Below are 20,800 nucleotides of genomic sequence, written 5' to 3' on the forward strand. Positions count from 1 at the left end.
AAGAAAAGTGTTTGCTAGATTTCGACCATCATTATTGCCACCGTTCATTTTTTTTTTTTTCTCTCTTCTAGCGGTTTTGTGCACAATGCTATGCAGTTTGTGTTTATTATAAAAGGAAGGTATTCTGAGTGCAAGATTGTCAAGGTCATTTGTTTGCTGAGAGAGACAGAAGCAGACGACCAGGGCTGTGGAAAGGGGGAAAAAAAAGGAAAGAAAGAGAGGGATGACGTTAAACTTTATCTCCTCTGACGCACTTGCCCCTGGTGGTCCATTACATTACACATTCATGGGGCAGAAGAAGTTGTCCCCGCTCTCTCCTTGTTTCTTTTTTTTCCCCCCATGTCGCCTACCCACTGCCTTCACTTTTCACTACCTCGCTCTGACGCTGATTTTCAACACTTCTGTCTGTTACCTTCAAAGATGAAATGGGTTTAATTTGACCTGAGTCTGCTGCTTATGTAGTCTTTTTATTTATATATTTGTTTTAGTGCTTGCATATAGATCAGTGCATTACATAGATTATTACTGCTATTTCCGGTCTGCAGTGAGTATTTTGAGTATCAATAGTCAAACTACTCTACATAAGCAGCTGTCAGTTTAGCACGGGGAGGAAAATTGATGGAGAAGAGTGTAACACAATAGTGAGATTTGCAGATGGGGCAAGATGACATTTTTCCCAGCAATGGAAGCACTAAAACACATTTCAAACTCACACAGCTTCTCGTCACTAATGGGACACTTTCAGCCCACACCACAGCATAGCTATCGGGCACGGTGTGTCATAATGATGCCGCTCCCTGTCACAGTGTGTGTCAGCGTGTTTGTTGTTAATACTTCTGTTGATGTGCGTTAGCAACATCTTTCTGTGTGTGTCCTCAGATTTTCCTGTACGATTGCACTGAGGTGTCCCCGTTCTCCCTGCTGTTCTTCGGAGGCGACATCACCATCCAGAAAGACGAGGACCAGGAGACCATTGCGGTGGACCAGTGGATCGTCTTCAGATCACCGGCACGCATCGCTCACCTTGTCAAGGTAAATCAGGATGGACCCATATCAACAAAGCTCAGTCAAGTGCAATTTTATGATTTTTTTTTTGCTTCACAAAAAGCTGTAACCTCATTTTCTTTTCCAGAGTCTAAAGAGAGAGCTGGATTCTCTGCTGGAGGAGAAAATCCGTAACCCTGCTCCTGTAGACTGGCAAAACCGTCAGTCCAAAGACTGTGCTGTCATCACAGCCATCATAGACCTCATCACCACCCAGGAGAAGCCCGCAGGCAGCACTAAAGGCTATGGCAGAACGTGGGCGTCTGCCCCTAGAGGACAACACGTTTACTTCAATGACGATGATGATGATGACGACGATTAGACGTGGCCAGGTTTTTGGCCAGATAGGAACAGAGGAGCCTTTGAAATGACTGACTACATCCTTTGAGGAGGACACAGGAGGTTAGTTGGGATATTTATGATAACCAGCTGCTTGGCTGAAAATTTAGTGCTCCCTGGATGCCCCTGAAGGCCAAACACAAAGTGCAAAAGGACTGGAAGATGTAATGCACTTGAATGACTCCTATTATTCTTTTTTTTTTGCCCATTTGGTCATTTTTGCAAGGACCAATCCATGTTGCAAAACACCCACTAGCTGTTTTGTTTATTGTTTAGTTTATAGATTTCTGGTTTGGCTGAAATCAAGCAATTCAAAAATAGAGTGAAAACCGTTACCTTGAAATACTGCTGCCGTTATGATGGGAGACCATCATCTGTTCTTTTGACGGAAGAACACCATTTATTCTGTGCTTTGAGAGACCAATCACTAAAATCACCTGGGTAATATTTGGTTGGAATGAAGACCTGCGTAGATATTAACCTTCAGCAGCACACAGTTGCATACCCCCAGACTGAACCGCCAATATCTCCATAAATATCTCTGAAAAAGTGTGTCTGGCCACAGGATATACACACATATTTCTGATTAATCTGTAGCAAATGTCTGGAGAGTGCAAGGCTGATTTATTGTTCCAAATATTACTGAAGGAATAAAAGTAGTCATTTTCCTTGGTCTATCTGGCAGTGGTCCTCAGGGAAAAGAGATGTCATATTAATCATTCAGAACACATGATAGACCCCAAGCAATTAAGCTTTTATTGATAGTGTCTGATTAAAATATATATGGTTGAATAAGCAAGTTTCTGCATATAAATCTGTATTTAGGAAAACATACATGTCACAATTCTGTGTGTTCTCTGACTGTTTTACATATTTACATGTACACAGGTGATTTACAATAGTTACAAAAAGAAGAAATGATTGAAATAAAGTTCAGTTCATGCTTAGATGTGTGGTATCACATAGCTAATTTTCCCTGAGTGCAAATGCAAAGCCTCGTCTCTTGAGAGTTTGAACAGACATGTCCATCCTGCAGGGTGCTCTTCTGCTCCCTACCGTCACACCTCGCTCTATGTAACTCAACAGTATGTGGTTGTCATTTGGGCCAGAGCCAGAGCAGTGGGCTTGATAGATGGTGTTATCACCACACTGACCAAGCTATTCATTTCCTTAGGCTGGGCAACACTAAAAAGATGACTCACACTGGACAATCACGTTAAAAGCAGGGCCGGGCAGGGCCGCTTGTCTCTCCTGGACTCACCATCAGCACACACAAATTAATTTTAGCTTGCCTCTGTAACATCACACATATAAATCCTATGGGGGGGTGTTTATATATACACCTCTGGCTGGAATCAAGTGTGTGTCATATTTCAGGCTGTCCAAATCATTGAGTGGATGGAGAGAATAATGGCATATGTGACATAAATGTAGAGTCTGATTCATGACAGTGACATTAACTGGTGACAAACAGCGAGGTAGAAAACAGATACTTGGCCCCTCTGCTTAACCCAGGGATGACATATGAGTTTATAACTCTCAGATGACTGTAATCTGTAATATTATCCAATTACTTATGATTTATTCTATTTACAAAAAGTGCCTTAGGCTTCAGACAAATGGCACCTTTTTTTTTTCCTTCTGCGGCTAAACATACAACATATTGTATTTTCCTGTAAATATCTTTGTAATAGTTTCATTTGCCATCAGATGCTACACTACACACCCACACACTGTACAGAAGCTGCCAATCCTACCATCTTGGCTTATTATCACTTTTACAATCAACATCCTAACAGTTATTGACAAAAGCTCCTAATCATATGACCTGACGCTTATTAACAGAGCTGGCTGCTGACGATTTCACACTATACCTCCTATAGTGGTACTGTAGTCTCACTTATTACATTGCACATACTTACACGCCAAAAAAAAAAAAAAACATGTTTGGAAAAAATTACAAAATTTACAAATTTCATACCAACAGTTGTTATGTACTTATGTATGACTTTGGCAGTGGGTGTGAAGTTTTTCCAACCAACCGGGGAATTAATGAATGTGACAGATGCCACTGTCGCTATCCCGCCCACAGAGGGGACTGATCAGTAATTAAGGAAATCTCTCTGTTCTTCTCACTGTGATTGTTCTGAACGCAGCCGTTGCTTTGAAACAGCATGCCTGCTATTTAATGGACGCCAAACAGAAGTCTGAATTACGGCTCCATCTGTATCCTGCTGAAAAGAGTGAGCCAAGCAGCCACGCAGCTCCCATACTGGCCAACTCGGTCCCTGAAGGCAGGTCACTGATGCTGTTACTGAACTCATTTGTCTGGGCTCACTGCTTAGAAAGTCAGGTCACTGGTGTGTCAAGGAGTCACTAACAGCCGAAAAAAAAAAAACCCTCCGTGGTTGAAGTAGCCCAGCTCATCCGGCTCACACATTAGTCTCCAGCCCCTGCAGGCGGTCCATCCTCTGCATGTTGCGCTCAATGGTGGCCTGGCATGTGATTGGTTCGGCACACTCTGCGAGGAACCATCCCCTCTCTCCGTCACGCAGTCGTTCTCCCTCATACCAGCCTAAAAGGAGAAATTGTATTGATGCATGAAAACTGAGGCATGTGTTATGTCACTATTATGGTCTCCTTGCTTTTGATGCTCAACGCTGTCTGTTGCCATGATCACCGAGAGGGAAATGACCTTTCGCCTCTGTGTGTTTGTGTTTTCATTAAGGTTTAAAACCCCATCTTTGAAACAGGTATCACGGCCCATTAGTTGAGAAAGACAGGTACTGAAAAGGAGACGGAGAGTGTATAAAAGTGCAAGATGAAAGGACACGGTTGAAACAGGAAGGTGGAAAAGCTGAAGCTGTAGAAAGAGAACAAGACTGAGCGATAAAGGCAAGAGAGGCTCTGAGAGGTGACGTACCGTCTTCTACAGTCTGCGAGACTAACACCACATCAGCCACCTGTAGGGACAGCTCATCTGGCTGCTTGGCTGTGTAAGTTCTGATCACCTCCATCTGCATGGCGTCTAAAACAACACAGACACAAATCCATAAATCACTTTAGATAAGTTGAACTGGTCATATTTAAGTATATCTGAGTTAAGAAGCGAGTTCTTGAGAAATCAATCTGAGCAAAAAAAAAAAAAAAGTTTTATCTAACAACCACAAGGGGGTGCAATAGGCTTAAAAGAGAGGGAGGGAGAAGAGCGGGTGTGTGAATGTGTTGGTGTACAACTCACTGGTTCTGTCCTGACTCCTCTTATTGTTGACATTCTGGCCCAGAGCACTGATCCATCGAGCACGCTCATTCCTAAGAAAACACACAAAAGTACATGAACAATTTGGTAAACTTTTCTGGCACTGAAGGAATTCTAAATACAAACAAAAGTCTTAAGTGGACAAGCTGTGGGAATTGTTTGCCTCATAAATCACTTGAAGGAGCTTAATTATTTTTGATTTTGTGCCACAGGTGTGGAAAATGCTTTGTCACAGTTTTTGTGAACATACACAATCACAGAGGACATTCAGAGATATCAAACTAGACCAATAAAGATAAGGGGCTTGCATGCACAAAATATTTAACAGGCTACTGAGGCAAATGGATAATTTAGTTGCCCGGCAAGTTTTGCCTTCTGCCCCAACCCTTTCTGTCCCCTGTCAATGAGAGAACAGAGGTGTGTTTTCAGTCAGAGAGAACTGAGGGGAACAAGCACAAAGGCTGATTCTCAGGAGGGGACAGACATGCTTTTGCTTTCTTTTACTCTTGTGTGCGTTTCATGAGAAAAAAAAAAAAAACAGTGGGTGGAGTCACACAGGTCAGATTCCACGAAACTCTATCTCTCATTTCACCTGTTCTCAGCTAGGATTGAAGAGAGGTAAGGATTTAGAAAGAGCCAGAGACGGAGAGATAAAGGGGGTTCAGGAAATGAACCAGAGGGGGTTATTGAGGCCCTCAGTGACTCAGCACCGGTGGCCCGCATCATGTAGATGGGCACAACATGCAAAGACATTCACAGACTGTGAGTGGCATTTGTGCGGAGTCTCTTCACAAGGGCCTCACATGCACTGCAACCGGGCAAGTCCCATGAGTCAGACCTCATTATCATGTCCCTATTGTACACTTTCTGCTGTGATCCTTTTCAGCACATAAAAGCTGTTAATTACTGTGTCAAGTTATCCATTAACAACCAACGTATGTTATAAAATCACCATAAACAAATATAACCGTTACTTTGAATGAAATCATTAACTTCATCAATTTATACCCACAAGGGAATGTTATGCCTGGTATGGAATGACCTTTGGAGTTGAATTTTACAGACCAGTCACTTCTCTTCGGTCCCTTTTGATGTGCTCAACATTACCTGCCATTAATAATGGGTCATAGTTCAGAAAAGAAATAATCACTCACTTGTCAAGTGACATCAGCAATTTTTTTTTTTATGGTAACCAGGTAGAATGGTTACCATATTCACCATTTTAGTTTAGCATGTATGCATGCGCACATTTGGCAATTATCACAATTAGACATCCTTAGCACAGCTTAAAAATGAAGGAAAGAAAATATAACATTCTTGGCAGGCACAATCATATCCATATTAGTCCCTGACAAGGAAGGGCAGCAAGTTTTATGTAGTTCTGCACATTAAACTTATAATTGCCTATGAATGGAAAAGTATGCAACAAAAAAGGCTTAGAGGTTAGCTGGTGGCGGAGGTAAATATTCATTTTATTTATCGTCTTAGAATATTCATATTTATTCACTGATGTATACAGTACATGTATGCAGCATTTTAATTTTAATTTAATATTTTATATAAACTGATTAATTTGCGTACAACATACTCAGTAGACTGCAGATCTCCACCAGGAGTGTACAGTCAAGATGCTGGCGATAACAAAGACAGGGATTTTTTTTTTATTCATCTCGTATCATGCCTAACTTTAGTGGATCATTACATATTGGGTATGGATTTAATCTGCACATGCTCCAGTTCAAGATGAGACCAAACTATAGCTGTTACATAAATGTAGTAGAGTAACAAGTACAATATTTACCCCTAAAATATAATGGAGTAGAAGTACAAAGTAGCATAAAATGGACACTCAAGTAAAGTGCAAATATTCTGAAAACTTAACTTGAGTAAGGTACTTATTTACATGCCACCACTGTTTATTTGAATTAAAATCTATAATAAAGTCTGCCAGGAAGTCGTACTCTATCACAACATTTTGCATGAAACAGATAAAGTCACTGATCAGTTTGGGGATGCACCCGCAACTGTGACTAGGGCTACAACTAACAATTATTTTCATTATCGATTAATCTGTTGATTATTTTCTCGATTGATCGATTAGTTGCTCTGTCTATAAAATGCCAGAAAATGGTGAAAAATGTCAATAACTGATCCCAAAGCCTAAGGTGTGATGTTCTCAAATGTCTACTTTTGTCCTGAGCAACAGTCTGCAATCCAAGGATATTCATAGAAGACTAAATAAATCAGAAAATATTCACATTTGAAAAGCTGGAATCAGAGAATTGACTTTTTTTTCTTTAAGAATGACTCCAAATGATTAATTGACTATCAAAATAGTTGGCGATTAATTTAATAGTTGGTAACTAAACAATTAATCGACTATTCGTTGCAGCTCTAACTGTTACCGCTGATGAATCCAAGCTTTCTGCCCACCTTACAGGCTGAAAGTGTGGTCACTAAGAGACTGGACATCTATGAAAATAAACTTATATACGATAAATGATAATCAAGTGAAGAAATAGACAAATGTAGGAGAAATAATGCTCTCTGATAGGCTACTTATCTGTGTTGAGTGTTTTAAGTTTTGCAATCATCTGAGCTGCTCTGTGGGAAAGGCAGCTGATAGTCGCTGCTCTTAACAGCTGGACACACATGCGCAAATGCAAAACACACCATCATGACAGCTCGCCCTCTTACTCTAAAAACAGCTGAAATACTTTATTGAAACTATGAATGCACAGTCATTCCATTTATCAAGCTCACAAAAACAGGCGACCGCATGTGTTTGAGAAGCACTTAATGGTTATCTGTGGAATGGAAGGCACATACCAAAAGAAGTTCAGGTTAAAAAAAAAAAAAAACAGCCTTCAAACTGTGAGAATGTGTTTACAACGAAGCATGTGAGTATTGCGTATGCACAAACGGCAGGTGCTCACCCCCTTACCCTATAGAGGACTACAAGCCTGTGCAGGATCAGTCTGCCCATGATAGTAAAGCTCTTTCTGCCTTTAACCATTCATCCCGAAGAGCAAGTGAATGCTAAGCATCATAAATCCATTGTCAGAGGTTCTTGTTTCACCTCTGAAAAGAAGAGAGGCCTCGCTGCACTGTAAAACTTCTCTCACACACACAGATAAAGAGCGATGACAGCCTTTTTCTAACCTTCCCTCCTCTGCCAACTTAAAATCATCACCAGATCACTGTTTTTCATCTTTTTCAGTTTCATCCCCTCCTTTCCTCCAAACCGTCTGTTCCCTCCTATCAGTTTGTTTACGCTAAACCGAATCCCTCCCTTGTTTTCACTTAATCACAGGTCAGAGTAGTATTCGGGTACAATTCCTACTCCAGTCAGGGAAACTCCCAGGCAGAGGGAACGATTCCCATCAGCAAGCTTCCCGTTATCTTATAAACAAAAGCAGAACTAGTAAGAGAATAAAAAACAATCAGATAAACGAAAGCAGACAGAGTGAAAAAATGTCAGACGCAATGCCAAAGTGTGCAGCAGAGGTACAGGCTCCCTCCTCCATTTGGGCCAGTTACGTAACCAGTGCTGCTTTGTGTTATAGCTGCATATCTGACTAACAGAACTGTTTTGCTGCAGACTTCTGTAGGCGCTCTGTTCCACTAATAGAGAAGCACTATTCACTGCCTCGCTGGACAGGACACAACATCAGGGTCATGGGGAAGACGTGCTGACATGCGCGCGCCAAACAAAAGGATACACAGAAAAGTAAGAAGACAGACACAGAAAAAGAAGAGAGAGACACCAGTCACACAGGCGTCCTTGTGCCAACCCCAATCCAGTTGTCTGTCTGAATTCCTGACTTATCATGTCACTGCTTCGGTCAAAGATCAGTCTACTATAGCTGTTTATTTCTCAGGGCTCAACACAGTGGCACATAGGCACAGGTAAACCACCAGTTTAAAGGGTCAGCAGGTAGAGAACAAATGGAACTGAAAGCAGACACATCCACACTGACCACCATGAGAAAAAGCCCATTTCTACAGTTTCATTTCCACAAAAAAAAAAACACAGACCCGCCTTCTGTCAGAATGTGTGGAATTTCACGTTGGAACCCAACTTGAGCTGCTCTTAAATTCAGTGGTATAGTGGACAATACAGGCAAGTGTGTGCAATACATCCAGTTTTTTTTCTGGTAGAGTATATTATTCACCAGGACCACTGATGCACATGCTGCTCCTGTACTCATTTACAGGGAAATCATGTACGAAGTAGGCATGCATCTTCGCTTTCTGAGGTTTGACGGCAAAAAGAAATCAGCTGACTACCCTTTTCTATCCCGTGTCCATTCCCACACTGTATGAGTATCTTCATACGAAGTGTGTAACATATCATCTTGTTTCATGATATTCTAACTTAACAATATGTCAGAAAATAACACATGGTAATCATAGTAAACACATTTCTTAGTTACTACACCACTACTAATCATTCAACTCTGATAAAATGATCGGTTAATTAACTGATTAGTTCCTCAACAGAAAATGAATCAGTAATTGTGATCGATTAAATGTTTAAGTCATTTATCGAGTGAAAAAGTCAAACATTTGCTGATTCCAGCTTCATAAATGTGAGGATTTACTTTCTCTGTTTTCTATCTTTGTAAGAATCTCAAATATCTCTGGAAAACTGATGGGCATTTCTCACAATTTTCTGGCTTTTTTTTTTTTTACTAAACAATTAATTGATTAATGAAAAAAAATAAACAACAGATTGATCGATAATGAAAACAATACTAATGGACTGTTCCATCAAAAGAAGCAATCTGAAGACAGCACTCGGGGTTCTGGGATTTTAGATCAAAATTAAGTAATCAAATATAATCAGTAGCTTAATTAATAATGAAAACCATTACTTGCAGCTTACTTTCCACCCTTTTAGCAATTTCTGAGAAAGCCTCAATACTTCTTATTTGTCCGCTCTACTTCAGTTAACTTTTATAGAGGGCCAAACTAGGCTGGCTAATGTATCACCAATTCCATGTCTCATGTTGGTTTAGATCACTAAATTGGGAAGAATGGACGGAGGAAGAGGAAGTTATTCTCTGGTCATTGAAAACAAAGAGCAGACACTGGCTGCCATCTAAAAGATGAGACGCGGCATTATGAAGAAGGGTCCGGGAGAGTGAAGTAACGGGTGGAGGGGGAGGGATAGTCGTGGGAAACAGCCGGATTAACAATGGGCCGCTGCTAGGCAACTGCTCAAACAATGCCTAGCAACTACTGTAACAATGGACAGTTGCCAGAGTGTCCTCTCCTCAGCTCATTCAGTACTACAGTGAGTGGAGCACTACACACACACACACACACACACACACACACACACACACACACACACACACACACACACACACACACACACACACACACACACACACACACACACACACACACACACACACACACATCATTACATCTCAGCCGAGGGCCCCAAACCCAAGCTATCAAAGGAGGGAGTCTAGGGGCTTTCCAGAACAACACACACACACTAGACAGAAGGGGCGGTTAGAAGAGACTCCCTCATGTATACATGGACAAAACTAAAGGCTCAGCAGGCAGCACTTTGAAGTCATGTCACTCTGAACACCTCCTACACAGGCCCAGTGCAGTCACACTTAACACTATTACCTCAGTCACCAATGTCAGTAGTCTTATTACTTTAGCTATCAAAAAACTATTATTTTTTTTGATAGCTATGGGGCAAACCCACACAATTGTGAATAAAAGATGTACAGCAAGTGAGTGTTTACCAAACTGGGAGCCAGGACCCCCAACAAGGGTCAAAGCATGAATCTAAGGACTGACTTTTCTCTCATCTTTGCTTTTTTCTTGTGAAATTCTATATGGTTTCCATATTCAGGCCTCTAAAAGATATTCACAGTTTGAGATGAAAAAAAAATGATGCTTCAACTATTGTTTGCAACTTATAGACATGCAACCTTTTATGTGGGGCTAAAAATGGATCATATAGGCTAGAAAAGTAGGTGATGTGTAAGGGTATCTTGTCTGGATTTGAAGTTTGAAACCTGCATCAGTTTTTTAAGTTACCACATTAAGGTGTTTCATTTCATTAAAAGGCTACTGATGCTACTCGTCACTGATATATTTCTGTTCCTGTTCAGCGGTTATGTGGTTTACTTTGTTCTGCTTTGAAAATAACTATTATTCTTTAAAAAAGTACCTAAGGTTAACACGTTTAATTATCATTGACTGACTCCCCTGTATTAAGAATTTACATTGTAAAGCTCTAATAATTTTTGAAGTAAAATGAAAGCTGAAACTCTTCGGGATTAAATCATTACACCCCTAGTGATGTGTGGCAAAATAACAGTATGTACTTAAGAATCATTGGGCTTTTCCTAGGAAGACTAGAAAAAAGATAGAAAGGACTTAAGAGCCATTTATACTCAGTGTTTTGTACAGTGAAGTTGAAAACCACAGCTTCTGTAATGAGAATGCAAAGGGAGGATCTAAAACTACAGAGGAATGAGGAGGAACAGGCTCTCTGCATATGAAAATACTCCATAACAAAGCCTTGAACCACAGCAAATAATTACAGTGAAAGCAGTGTGTACATATTTGTGTATGTGTGTGCACAAGTTCATTAACAATTGCTAACCAGAACAAATAAACCCTCTATGTAGCCCAGTATATGACAGGTCCTCTTTGTTTGTGTGGGTTATATAATCTATCTAAACAACACAGCTTTTCAGTCTATTTACCGTACAACGAGAGATTGGATTGGAGGTTTGGTTTGAGCTTTACCAACATAGCCAAAGGCATGAATCAGGATCAAGAAACTTCAAAACATCTGACTCTATTTATAGGTCTGATGTGTGAGTAATCATTTACGCTGCACATGCATCATATTATATTTACAACCAGTTTGACTTCAAACAAAGGAAGTTGCTTTCCTCAGAATAGATCACTGGGTTGGAAGATGCTCAGTCAACAAAACAATCATCTCTGGAACAGTCGATCTACATTACAGTAAGACTGCAGAGGCAATGACTGTATGACGGACTAATAAACTGCATTTCCTAGGTGACATTAAAAACAAGCGGTGAGACTAAGGCCATTCTTTGAGAATAGATGTAACAACATATCCCTGTGACCTGTAATGAGACAAAGAAATAAGAGCTAAGGAAAGTGGGGTAAAGGGATTTTCTTACTTCATGTTAGAAAGCATATTAGAGCGCATACAGGGAAGATAAGGGAGTAGGAATCTGTTTCAGGGAACAGAGAGAGACCTGAGCTATTTCTTACAGAGACAAGCAATCATACAGAAATACTGAGACTCACTCTGCTGTCTTATATTAGACTAGAAAGGATATTGCTGGACTGGAAACATATGTTATGAGTGCCCTAGCCTATAAATATGTATGTAAAAAGATAAAGGTTGTGTAGGAGGAAGAAATGATTAACCTGATACTTCACAGCAGATCTCATAAATCTGTAACTATAATGTAAGTGAAACATAAAAAGTACCTATAGGAGGGACAAAAGGTTACAGAATAAAGTACTCACAGCAACTCAGTCCCCAGGATCATGGTCACCTTTTCACCAGAGTGGTTGCTACGGAAACGCAGTCGGAAGAGATGGTTGGCGCCGGCCTGCCGTGAGCTCAGCATGCTGGTGGTGCTTCTGACCGGTGACAGGTTGAGATCCTCGGGCTGGCAGGAACCCACCCAGATCTGGTCCCTGAGAGCGTAGTCTATCACAGAGTAACTCTCCTCACTGAAAGACACACAGGGAGAGAAAACTTTCATGAAAATTCACCTCATGTGTTTAAGATGGCATCACTGCTCATAATTAATGGCCTTCGACCAATTCAAATCAAGTCAGATTTATTGTGACGGACATTTTTGGTGATGGAGGCCCTGATGTGAGACAAGTGAATCTTTGTTGTGGTTTACATTAACTGCAAGAGCATTCAGATACATATTGAGAGAAAATAACAGTTCTCCTATTGCAATACACGCATACAGAGCTGTATAGCTACATCTGTGTAGTTACTGTATGCTGTAAGATACAGACTGAATGTTATCTCTACACAAACACTCATACTGTCGCTTCAGTGGAAAACTGAATGTGGCAGTCAAATGAACAAAAACACTGCTCCTCGAACTGTACCACCAGCCAACACAGATGGAAAAAAAACAAACTAGACTATGACTTTTAGCATTGTAATTTCAAGTATAAATATTCTGTAAGTCTGGTCCAAATATTAGGCAGGTTGTTATTCAGACATAAAATAACTGTGGATTCAAATTCAGAAACCTTTGTCCAAACAGTTTTACAAACAGAATGATTTAATCAAAGGTTTACCCATTTTTAAGCACTGTAATGGTTTATTTGTGGTTGTAATAGTTATGGTTTGTAGAAAGCCCCAATCAACAACTGGTGTAATGCATCCATCCAACCCAACTACAGTCTGCATTCCTGTTACTGCGCTGACATGGACATGGCACACCACTAAACAACTGGGGCTTTAATAAAAATATACTATGTTGTTGTTTGCATAGTATTATATTCAATCAAAATGTTTATATGATGATTAAAATGTTTAAAGAAACTCATATCTGCCATGACAACATTAATTATTGGTCATGTGTCTCAGGATTTTTTTTTCTTATTGCTAATTAATTCAGAACAAATCCTCAAATATTTATTTGGAAAATTTGCCAAAGTTGAAACTAAATATGAAATACATATGCTTGTTATTTTGTACACACTACACCATCCATCCATCCACTCACTCACAAATTTAAAGTTACTGTTTTCAGGAGAGCTCTAGTTTCTTGGTCCCTCAGCACTTAAACCCCTGAGAGGCTAAATATCATGTGCTTAATCAAATTCACCTGAATTAATAAATCAGCTGTCACATTATGTCTCAGACTCTGTGCCAGTCAAAAGTCAAAAACATTAAGCTGTCTACATAGCCTTATGCTAAATCACATGCTGCCACCTGGTTTCTTTAGTACATGCCTACATTTCCCATGAGTACCTTTACCTGAGCATGACCCCATCCATGCCTAACAGTACACACAGTTAGTTAGAAACATCTGGAGCCAATTGTGAAACATGGGACTTTTAATGCAGCATAAACTAGGAGAAAAGGAATGTGTGTGTGTGTTTTCATAGTGCTCCGAAGAACAGAAGCTTAAGTCCTGCCCACATGTGTTTTATCAGCCTGAAACTGAAACAGCAGCCAAGCTGAGAAGCTACTGGAACTAGCTTCTTGTAAGCCAACATGTCCATTAGAATACGCATACATGCTGTACACACACACACACACAAGCAGGGACAAAGGTAGCACTTAAACAAACAGGAGAGAACAGTGTAACTGTCCATGTCTTACTGTCTCTTCCTTTCACTCACACACACACAGACTCTGGACTTTGGGGTCATGACTAGTTGAAGAATCCAGTCACGGTTGGGAGGTTCTCAACAAGGTTCAACTGTTACCCATCAGCCACCTATTGTCCACCAATCAATCAAGTTAAGCCTATTGGCCACAACCAATTAGACTTGATAGAGGAGACAGAAAGTACAGATAAAGGCTGAGGGAGTTGAGAGGAAAGAAAGAGCAGACTGAAACAAATAGAAAATGCAAGAAAGAGAAACGGTATGTGCTAAAGCTGCATCCAATTGTAACCACAAACTGCTCTCTGCATCAAATATGAAGGTGGAGCCAGGAACCGGTTAGTTTAGCTTAGCCTAAAATGTGGAAACGGGTGCAAACAACTAGACAGGCTCTAGTGTCCCCCTTTAAAACCACAAAGTGTCATTTTTGTACTATGGTTTTTGTACAACTGAAATGGAGAGATATACCTTGGGACAGAGCCAGGCTAGCCGTTTCACCCTGTTTTCAGTCTTCATGCTAAGCTACAAGCTAACCATCTGCTGACTCCAGCTTCATATTGAACGCACAAGCATGGTATAGATCTTCTCATCTAATTCTCGACAAAAAAGTGTATTTCCCCAATTGTCGAACTACTCCTTTAACTTATTTTCAATCAGCTTTACTAAACTATAGATTTATCACAGTTCCTGAGCAAAGCTTACATGGGAGTAAAAGTCTTGAAGTCTATTTGTACCACAAGAATGCTTGCCGAATTTTGTTCCTGACAGCCCTACAGGTAAAATGCCTGGAATGCCATTTACATGACACTGGGGAATGAGATGGGATGGGTGTGGAATCTGCATGCTTGTGGGGTGAGTTCTTGCATATATAAGTGGATGAGTATACAGTGTTGGATTATTATTAAATAGAGGAGTGAAAGTAGGAAATAGCTGGTATGTCCTATGTCAAAATATGGGAGACAGCCATTAAAAACTGAAATAATAGCTGAAAGAAACCCCATCTAGTGAGGTAGTAAGGCCTGATCACCAGCGTCTTACACTGAAACAAACACACAAACTGTCTGGAATGAAAATAACACCGCTGTTAGAGATAGCACAGGCATCTACCACACGTCATCACATCTGTGCCAGCTGCCATCCAACCAGTGTACAACCAGTTCTACAGCACGCAGGCAGAACTAACACAAATCATCAGATTAGAAGATACCGAGATAGGACTCCAAGTCAAGCATGGAGTCAAGACATGCGCATACACAGGGTTAGAGAAAAATGTCCTGGTGCAAAGTGTTGAGACTGTGGCATAGTCAAACAAACAGGGAGGAAAAAAAGTGTTAGAATTATAGACTTGCACGCATACACAATGACTGACAAAAAACCCGCTGAGATATGACTACCAAAAAGAAAAGGGAAAGCACAGGGAGAAAAAAACAAAGAGAGAAGACAGAGATGAAAACCTCAACAATACTGAATGTTTAGATGATGCCCAGCATCACACAGGAAAAAGAGGGAGGGGGGGTGGGGGGGGTGAAGATGAGAGAGGAGCCAGCTGGTGTGGACTGTGGAGTGTTATGTAAGTGTTCCTGTGAACCAGAGTGCAGCAGCTCAACACTTTCCCACTGCGTGACAATAGCACAGTCTGACATGGGTTTAGTTTCCAATAACCAGCTCCATTTTGGATCTAGTTCAAAGTTAACAAAATAAGCAAATTTGTTATCCTCAGGGTCTAACAAATCTCTTATTGAATAATTTATCTTCTCTCCTCTTTATAATTAGCAAAGGGCAATGTACTGACAAAAACTGAGGTTTAGACCTTTGAATGTCAAACTTTTTATTATTTTCCATGTCGATTAATCTGATGATTTTTTTTCTTGAATACTTGATTAGTTACCCAGTCTATTAAATGTCATCACAGTTTCCCAGAGTCCAAGGGGACATCTTCAAATGTCTTGTTTTGTCTGACCAACAGTCCAAATCCAAAGATATTCAATTTACCAACAGCAAATATTCATATTTGAGAAGCTGAGACCAGTGAATGTTTGGCATTTTTGCTTAAAAATGACTTAAATGATTATAAAAATAGTTGCCGTTTAATTTTCTGTCAATCGACTGATTTACAATTAATTGACTAAATGTTTAAGCTCTGAATTAAACAACCCCAAATCAGAAAAAGTTGGGACAATATGTTAAATTAAAATTAAAACTGAAAACAGTGATTTGTAAATCATCTTTGACCTGTATTACATTGAAAACAATACAACAGCACATTATTTGATGTTTTACCTCATCAATTTGATTGTTTTTTCAAAATAAACACTTATTTCAATTTTGATTCTTGCAACATATTTCAAAAAAAGTTGGGACAATAAAGCATTTACCACTTTGTAACATTGCCAATCCTTTTCACAACACTTGAAAGACATTAAGGGACTGAAGACACTAAATAATGAAGCGTTTCAGGTGTAATTTTGTCCCATTCTTCCTGCAAGTCTTAAGGTGTGCAATGGTATAAGATCTTCGTTTCATTTTGCATTTCAAAATGTGCCACACATTCTCTATTGGGGAGAGTTCCCGACTGCAGGCAGGCCAGTCCAGCACCCGCACCCGCTTCTTCCGCAGCCATGCCTTTGTAATGTGCAGAATGTGGTTCTGCATTGTCTTGTTGAAATATGCATGGGTGTCCCTGGAAAAGATGTCGTCTTGAAGACTCCAAAGTCTCTATGTACTTCCAGCATTAATGGTGCCATCACAGAAGTGTAAGTTACCTTTGCCAAGGGCACTGACTCAACCCCATACCATGACGGACCCTGGCTTTTGGACTTGTTGCTGGTAATAGTCTGGATGTGGATGGTCCTTTTCTTCTTCGGTACAGAGCACATGACGTCCATTTCTTCCAAAAAAGTTCTGAAACACTGATTCGTCTGACCACAATACACATTTCCACTGTGTGATGGTCCATCTCAGATGCCTCTGAGCCCAGAGAAGTCAATGGACACGGTTAACATAAGGCTTCCTTTTGGCAAAGTAAAGTTTTAACTGGCATTTGTGGATGTAACTACATATTGTAGTGATTGATAAAGGTTTGCCAAAGTAATCCTGAGCCCATGTGGTTATATTGTTTATAGATGAATGACAGTTCTTGATGCAGTGCCATCTGAGGTATCGGAGATCATGGTTATTCAGCTTAGGCTTGTGTCCTTGCCCTTTAAACACTGAAATTCCTCCAGATTTCCTTGAATCTTTTAATTATGTTATACACCATAGAAGTTGAAATATCAAAATTCATTCCTACCTTTCTTTGAGGAACATTGTTTTTAAACATTTCAATAATTTTCTCAAGCATTTGTTGGCAAACTGGTGATCCTCGGCCCATCTTTGCTCCTAAAGGAATAGGCCTTTCCTGGATGCTGCTTTTGTACCAAATCATGATTACGATCACCGGTTGACATCACCTGTTTCAAATCCCATAGTTATTTAATTATTTTACCCCATTACTAGCCCCAAACTACCCCCATCCCAATTTTTTTTTAAATGTGTTGCAGGCCTGAATGGCAGGAATGGATTTACACATGAAATGAAGTTGACCAGACAAAACATGGAATATTTTGTGTTCATACTGTCTGCAATGAAAAACAAGTCAAAGTAAATTTAGAAATCACTGCTTTCTTTTTTTATTTGTATTTTCCATACAATCCCAACTTTTTCTGAGTTGGATTGTAAAAAATTCAGATTAGATGCGCAGATACAATACTAGATTCAGATTCAATTAAATGCTATTGAACCCCAACCACAGACAGCCTACTAACCTTGTAGGATCCACAATAGCACAAGCTATCACACATTTGTGAAATATAGGCCTATAAAACAGAAAATATTCTAAGGTCATAGGTATGTTTTTTCCTCCTCTGCGTAAGTGCTGTTTCTTTGACCTTTTCACCCCTTCCTTCTGGTTTTGAATGTATTCCTTGACGTTAATGAAAAATGAGACAAAAAGAAACTGAAGGGATTCAGACCCACAAGATTATTGCATTTGGCAACAAAGCGTGGTGATTGTACGCCATCTCCCCCACACTATCCAAGTCATAATGACAAGGGTAAGAGCTATTATACCATTATGTCTAGGAGGTTGGTGACCTGGCGGTGCCTGGCTAGCCCTGTGTACCCCTGGTGTGTTTTTGTTTTGATTACTGCAGATGGAGTGCAGTAGAGTAGCGTGCCACAGCAGGGCTCCAGCACTCCCCGCAGTACAAACCAATATTATAACAGCTTCTCTCATTCAAACACACGCATGGATACACACTCTGATTCCGTAGAACTCCCTTTCCCAAATCACTCTTCCAAACACAGGCCTGACACCACACACTGCTGGAGTCTGCTGTCCCGGATCAGATTCCCAGAAAAATATCGTATGGAATGTTTCTTTTCTTTCTTTTTTTTCATGATTCTTAGGAATTCTGAGTCTGCGAGTCACGGGACAATCAGTTCCAGACAGAGTGGGAGATGAACGGGAAGAGATTTTTTTGGAAAAAATAGACACAGTTGTATGTGCACATTCACACTAAACACACATAAATGAAAACCACATCATTTCAAGGAAGTCCTCTTTATGGCTTGCTTCATGCTGTTGCCTAAAACTAGAGGAAACAGGGGAGGGTGAAGGGGGGCGGGGGTGCAAAGGCGACCCACTGACAGGGTTGACAATGAGCGGTTCTGCTAGCTTTCGATGATTCATGGCACTGGGACATGTTGAAACCTTGACAACATTCAGAAAAACAGGCTCAGATTCATAATGCCAAGTCGCAGCAGGTTCAGGTAACTGCACCTGTTCAGCTTAATAAACACACACAGAGGGTGGGGCAGGGTGGAAGCTGAGGGAGGGCATTGTGGGAGATCAGTCTGATTGCACAGTGTATCTGCGGGTGCCGGTCCCTCTCAGCTTTCTAAAATTTTATCAGCCCTGCTGATAATGACCTCACACAGTTACTGTGAGCCTTGTTTCTATTGATTTCATTTCTAATATTTCAATTGTTTTTCAACTGAACAGGCTCATATCCCAAGACAAGTTCAAATAGAGAAGATGATATCACACACCCTATTCTTAGGATCTTGGCCTTTGCGGTTCATACACTCACATACATTGAAAACTAAGGGCTCATGGTTGCACTTTAACCCTCAACATGTCAGAACAGGTGAGTTATGTTCAAAGCCTGCACCCCAAGGCCACACTCACATCAGCTAAATCAAAACAGAGTCTGCCTGCACTGTCCGACAGTTTGCTGAAATTTTGGATAGGCTTACCTCTTCTTTCTAGTGACAATGAGGACGTCGTTGAAGAGGAAGAAATAGACCTGTTGCCGTGACGTCCGCTTGAGGAAGATACCGTTGTCCTCCACAAAGGCTGTCAGCTCCCCTCTCTTCACCATCCACCTGGATGATGAGACCAGGGGGAAAGGCTGGAGGGACACAAAAAGAAAACATTGATTAAAGTAAAGCATTTTGAAATGTCTGTAATGTTGGTGCTGTCAGGAAATGCTAAATCACAATTGTGTGTGTGTGTGTGCGCATGTGTGAACAGCTGGCTATGCAGACAAGAGAATATGTTTGGAAGACATCTGTTAATCCCAAATGTACCAACAGCTATTTCCCACACTAAGAAACACTTAAGCCTGCCAAGCTTTGTGTGCATTATGTGTACAGATACTCGGTGGTGTGTACACTATGTTGTATTACAGCATCTGCATGTGTGAACATGTCATTGCATGACTGCATTAGGTCATGCTTTACATGGTTGTTAGTTACATGTTCAGTTTTTAACCACATGTATGTTTTATTAAAAACATATAACCAGAACGCAGGTTGTATCACTTTGATGTATTTCATGTCATCCATACCTTGATCTTGAAGTCCAGCTGAGAGTTGATAGTGTACATCATCTCTGTTCTCTCCATTGTGCGAGCTCCTTCATTACACTTTCTTACCACCTGCTCAAACACACACATACACACACAGATACTGTCAGTGATTGATTCGCTCAAATTTAACAAGGACAAGAGAGGCAAGAAATCAGCTGTTTTTGGCCCAAATACCTCACCAACATATGACATTGTAACTCCGTAAATCCACTGACCTTGCTGACTGCTTGTAAAGCCTTCTTACATTCTTCATATTGTGCAGAGTCTTTCGGTGTCTTCTGACAAATTGTCTGCAAAAGACGGGGTCAGGGCACAAATCAGTCACACTGATTTATATCTTAAAAAAAAAACAACCCACTTAAAATGTATTAATGCACAAAGACCCACAACAATTCATTGCACCGATGCAGGCGTCAATTCAAACTACACTACACTCTAGAAAAGCCTAATACAATATTTATGCCTAAAAGGAAGCTGTGGGAAGAAATGAATTGAAACCAAACTTTCTCAGGATCCAAAAGCCTCCAAGTGTACAAGCATAAACCCCAGAGTCCCTTGAGAGACACGGAAGATGGGAGAGAGAGGGGGATGAAAGTAGAGCAAGAGAGAGGAAGAGAGGGAGGCACAGTGGGGACAGAATAATGTGGTGCCAAAAGAAGCATGAAACTAAAGGAGAAAAACCATTAAAAAGGAAGAAAGAGAAGTTAAATCAGTTAAGAAAATGAAAGAATGATGTAAGGTCACACCAACATCTCTGAGGTTAGTAAGCTGAAAGGCAGAAAGAGAACACGCCCTGTGTATAGTTAGTTAGGCCAGTATGAATAAACAAACTATTGTGCAAGAGTCAAAGTCTTGTTATTCT

At 40.4% G+C, this 20,800-nt stretch overlaps 2 protein-coding genes across 2 annotated transcripts in view; one reads left to right on the forward strand and one right to left on the reverse strand.

Annotated features, from left to right (window-relative positions):
• The window catches only part of dhx36 (DEAH (Asp-Glu-Ala-His) box polypeptide 36), a 28,355-nt gene extending 26,025 nt beyond the window's left edge, over positions 1 to 2,330 (forward strand). Inside the window, exons 25-26 of the mRNA XM_044353266.1 lie at positions 880 to 1,032; positions 1,133 to 2,330. Of these exons, the coding sequence (XP_044209201.1) occupies positions 880 to 1,032; positions 1,133 to 1,366 (387 nt within the window). The 3' untranslated portion in view covers positions 1,367 to 2,330. The remainder of the gene's footprint in view (positions 1 to 879; positions 1,033 to 1,132) is intronic.
• Positions 2,331 to 3,289: 959 nt separating this feature from the next.
• Positions 3,290 to 20,800, reverse strand: part of LOC122983513 (rho guanine nucleotide exchange factor 26-like) — a 28,538-nt gene continuing 11,027 nt past the window's right edge. Inside the window, exons 9-15 of the mRNA XM_044353268.1 lie at positions 20,154 to 20,228; positions 19,918 to 20,007; positions 19,325 to 19,479; positions 12,191 to 12,400; positions 4,625 to 4,695; positions 4,307 to 4,411; positions 3,290 to 3,958 (exon numbers count right to left, since the gene is read on the reverse strand). Coding sequence (XP_044209203.1) covers positions 3,816 to 3,958; positions 4,307 to 4,411; positions 4,625 to 4,695; positions 12,191 to 12,400; positions 19,325 to 19,479; positions 19,918 to 20,007; positions 20,154 to 20,228 — 849 coding nt within the window. The 3' untranslated portion in view covers positions 3,290 to 3,815. The remainder of the gene's footprint in view (positions 3,959 to 4,306; positions 4,412 to 4,624; positions 4,696 to 12,190; positions 12,401 to 19,324; positions 19,480 to 19,917; positions 20,008 to 20,153; positions 20,229 to 20,800) is intronic.

Source organism: Thunnus albacares, chromosome 6, assembly GCF_914725855.1.
Source record: "Thunnus albacares chromosome 6, fThuAlb1.1, whole genome shotgun sequence".
Lineage (NCBI taxonomy): Eukaryota > Metazoa > Chordata > Actinopteri > Scombriformes > Scombridae > Thunnus > Thunnus albacares.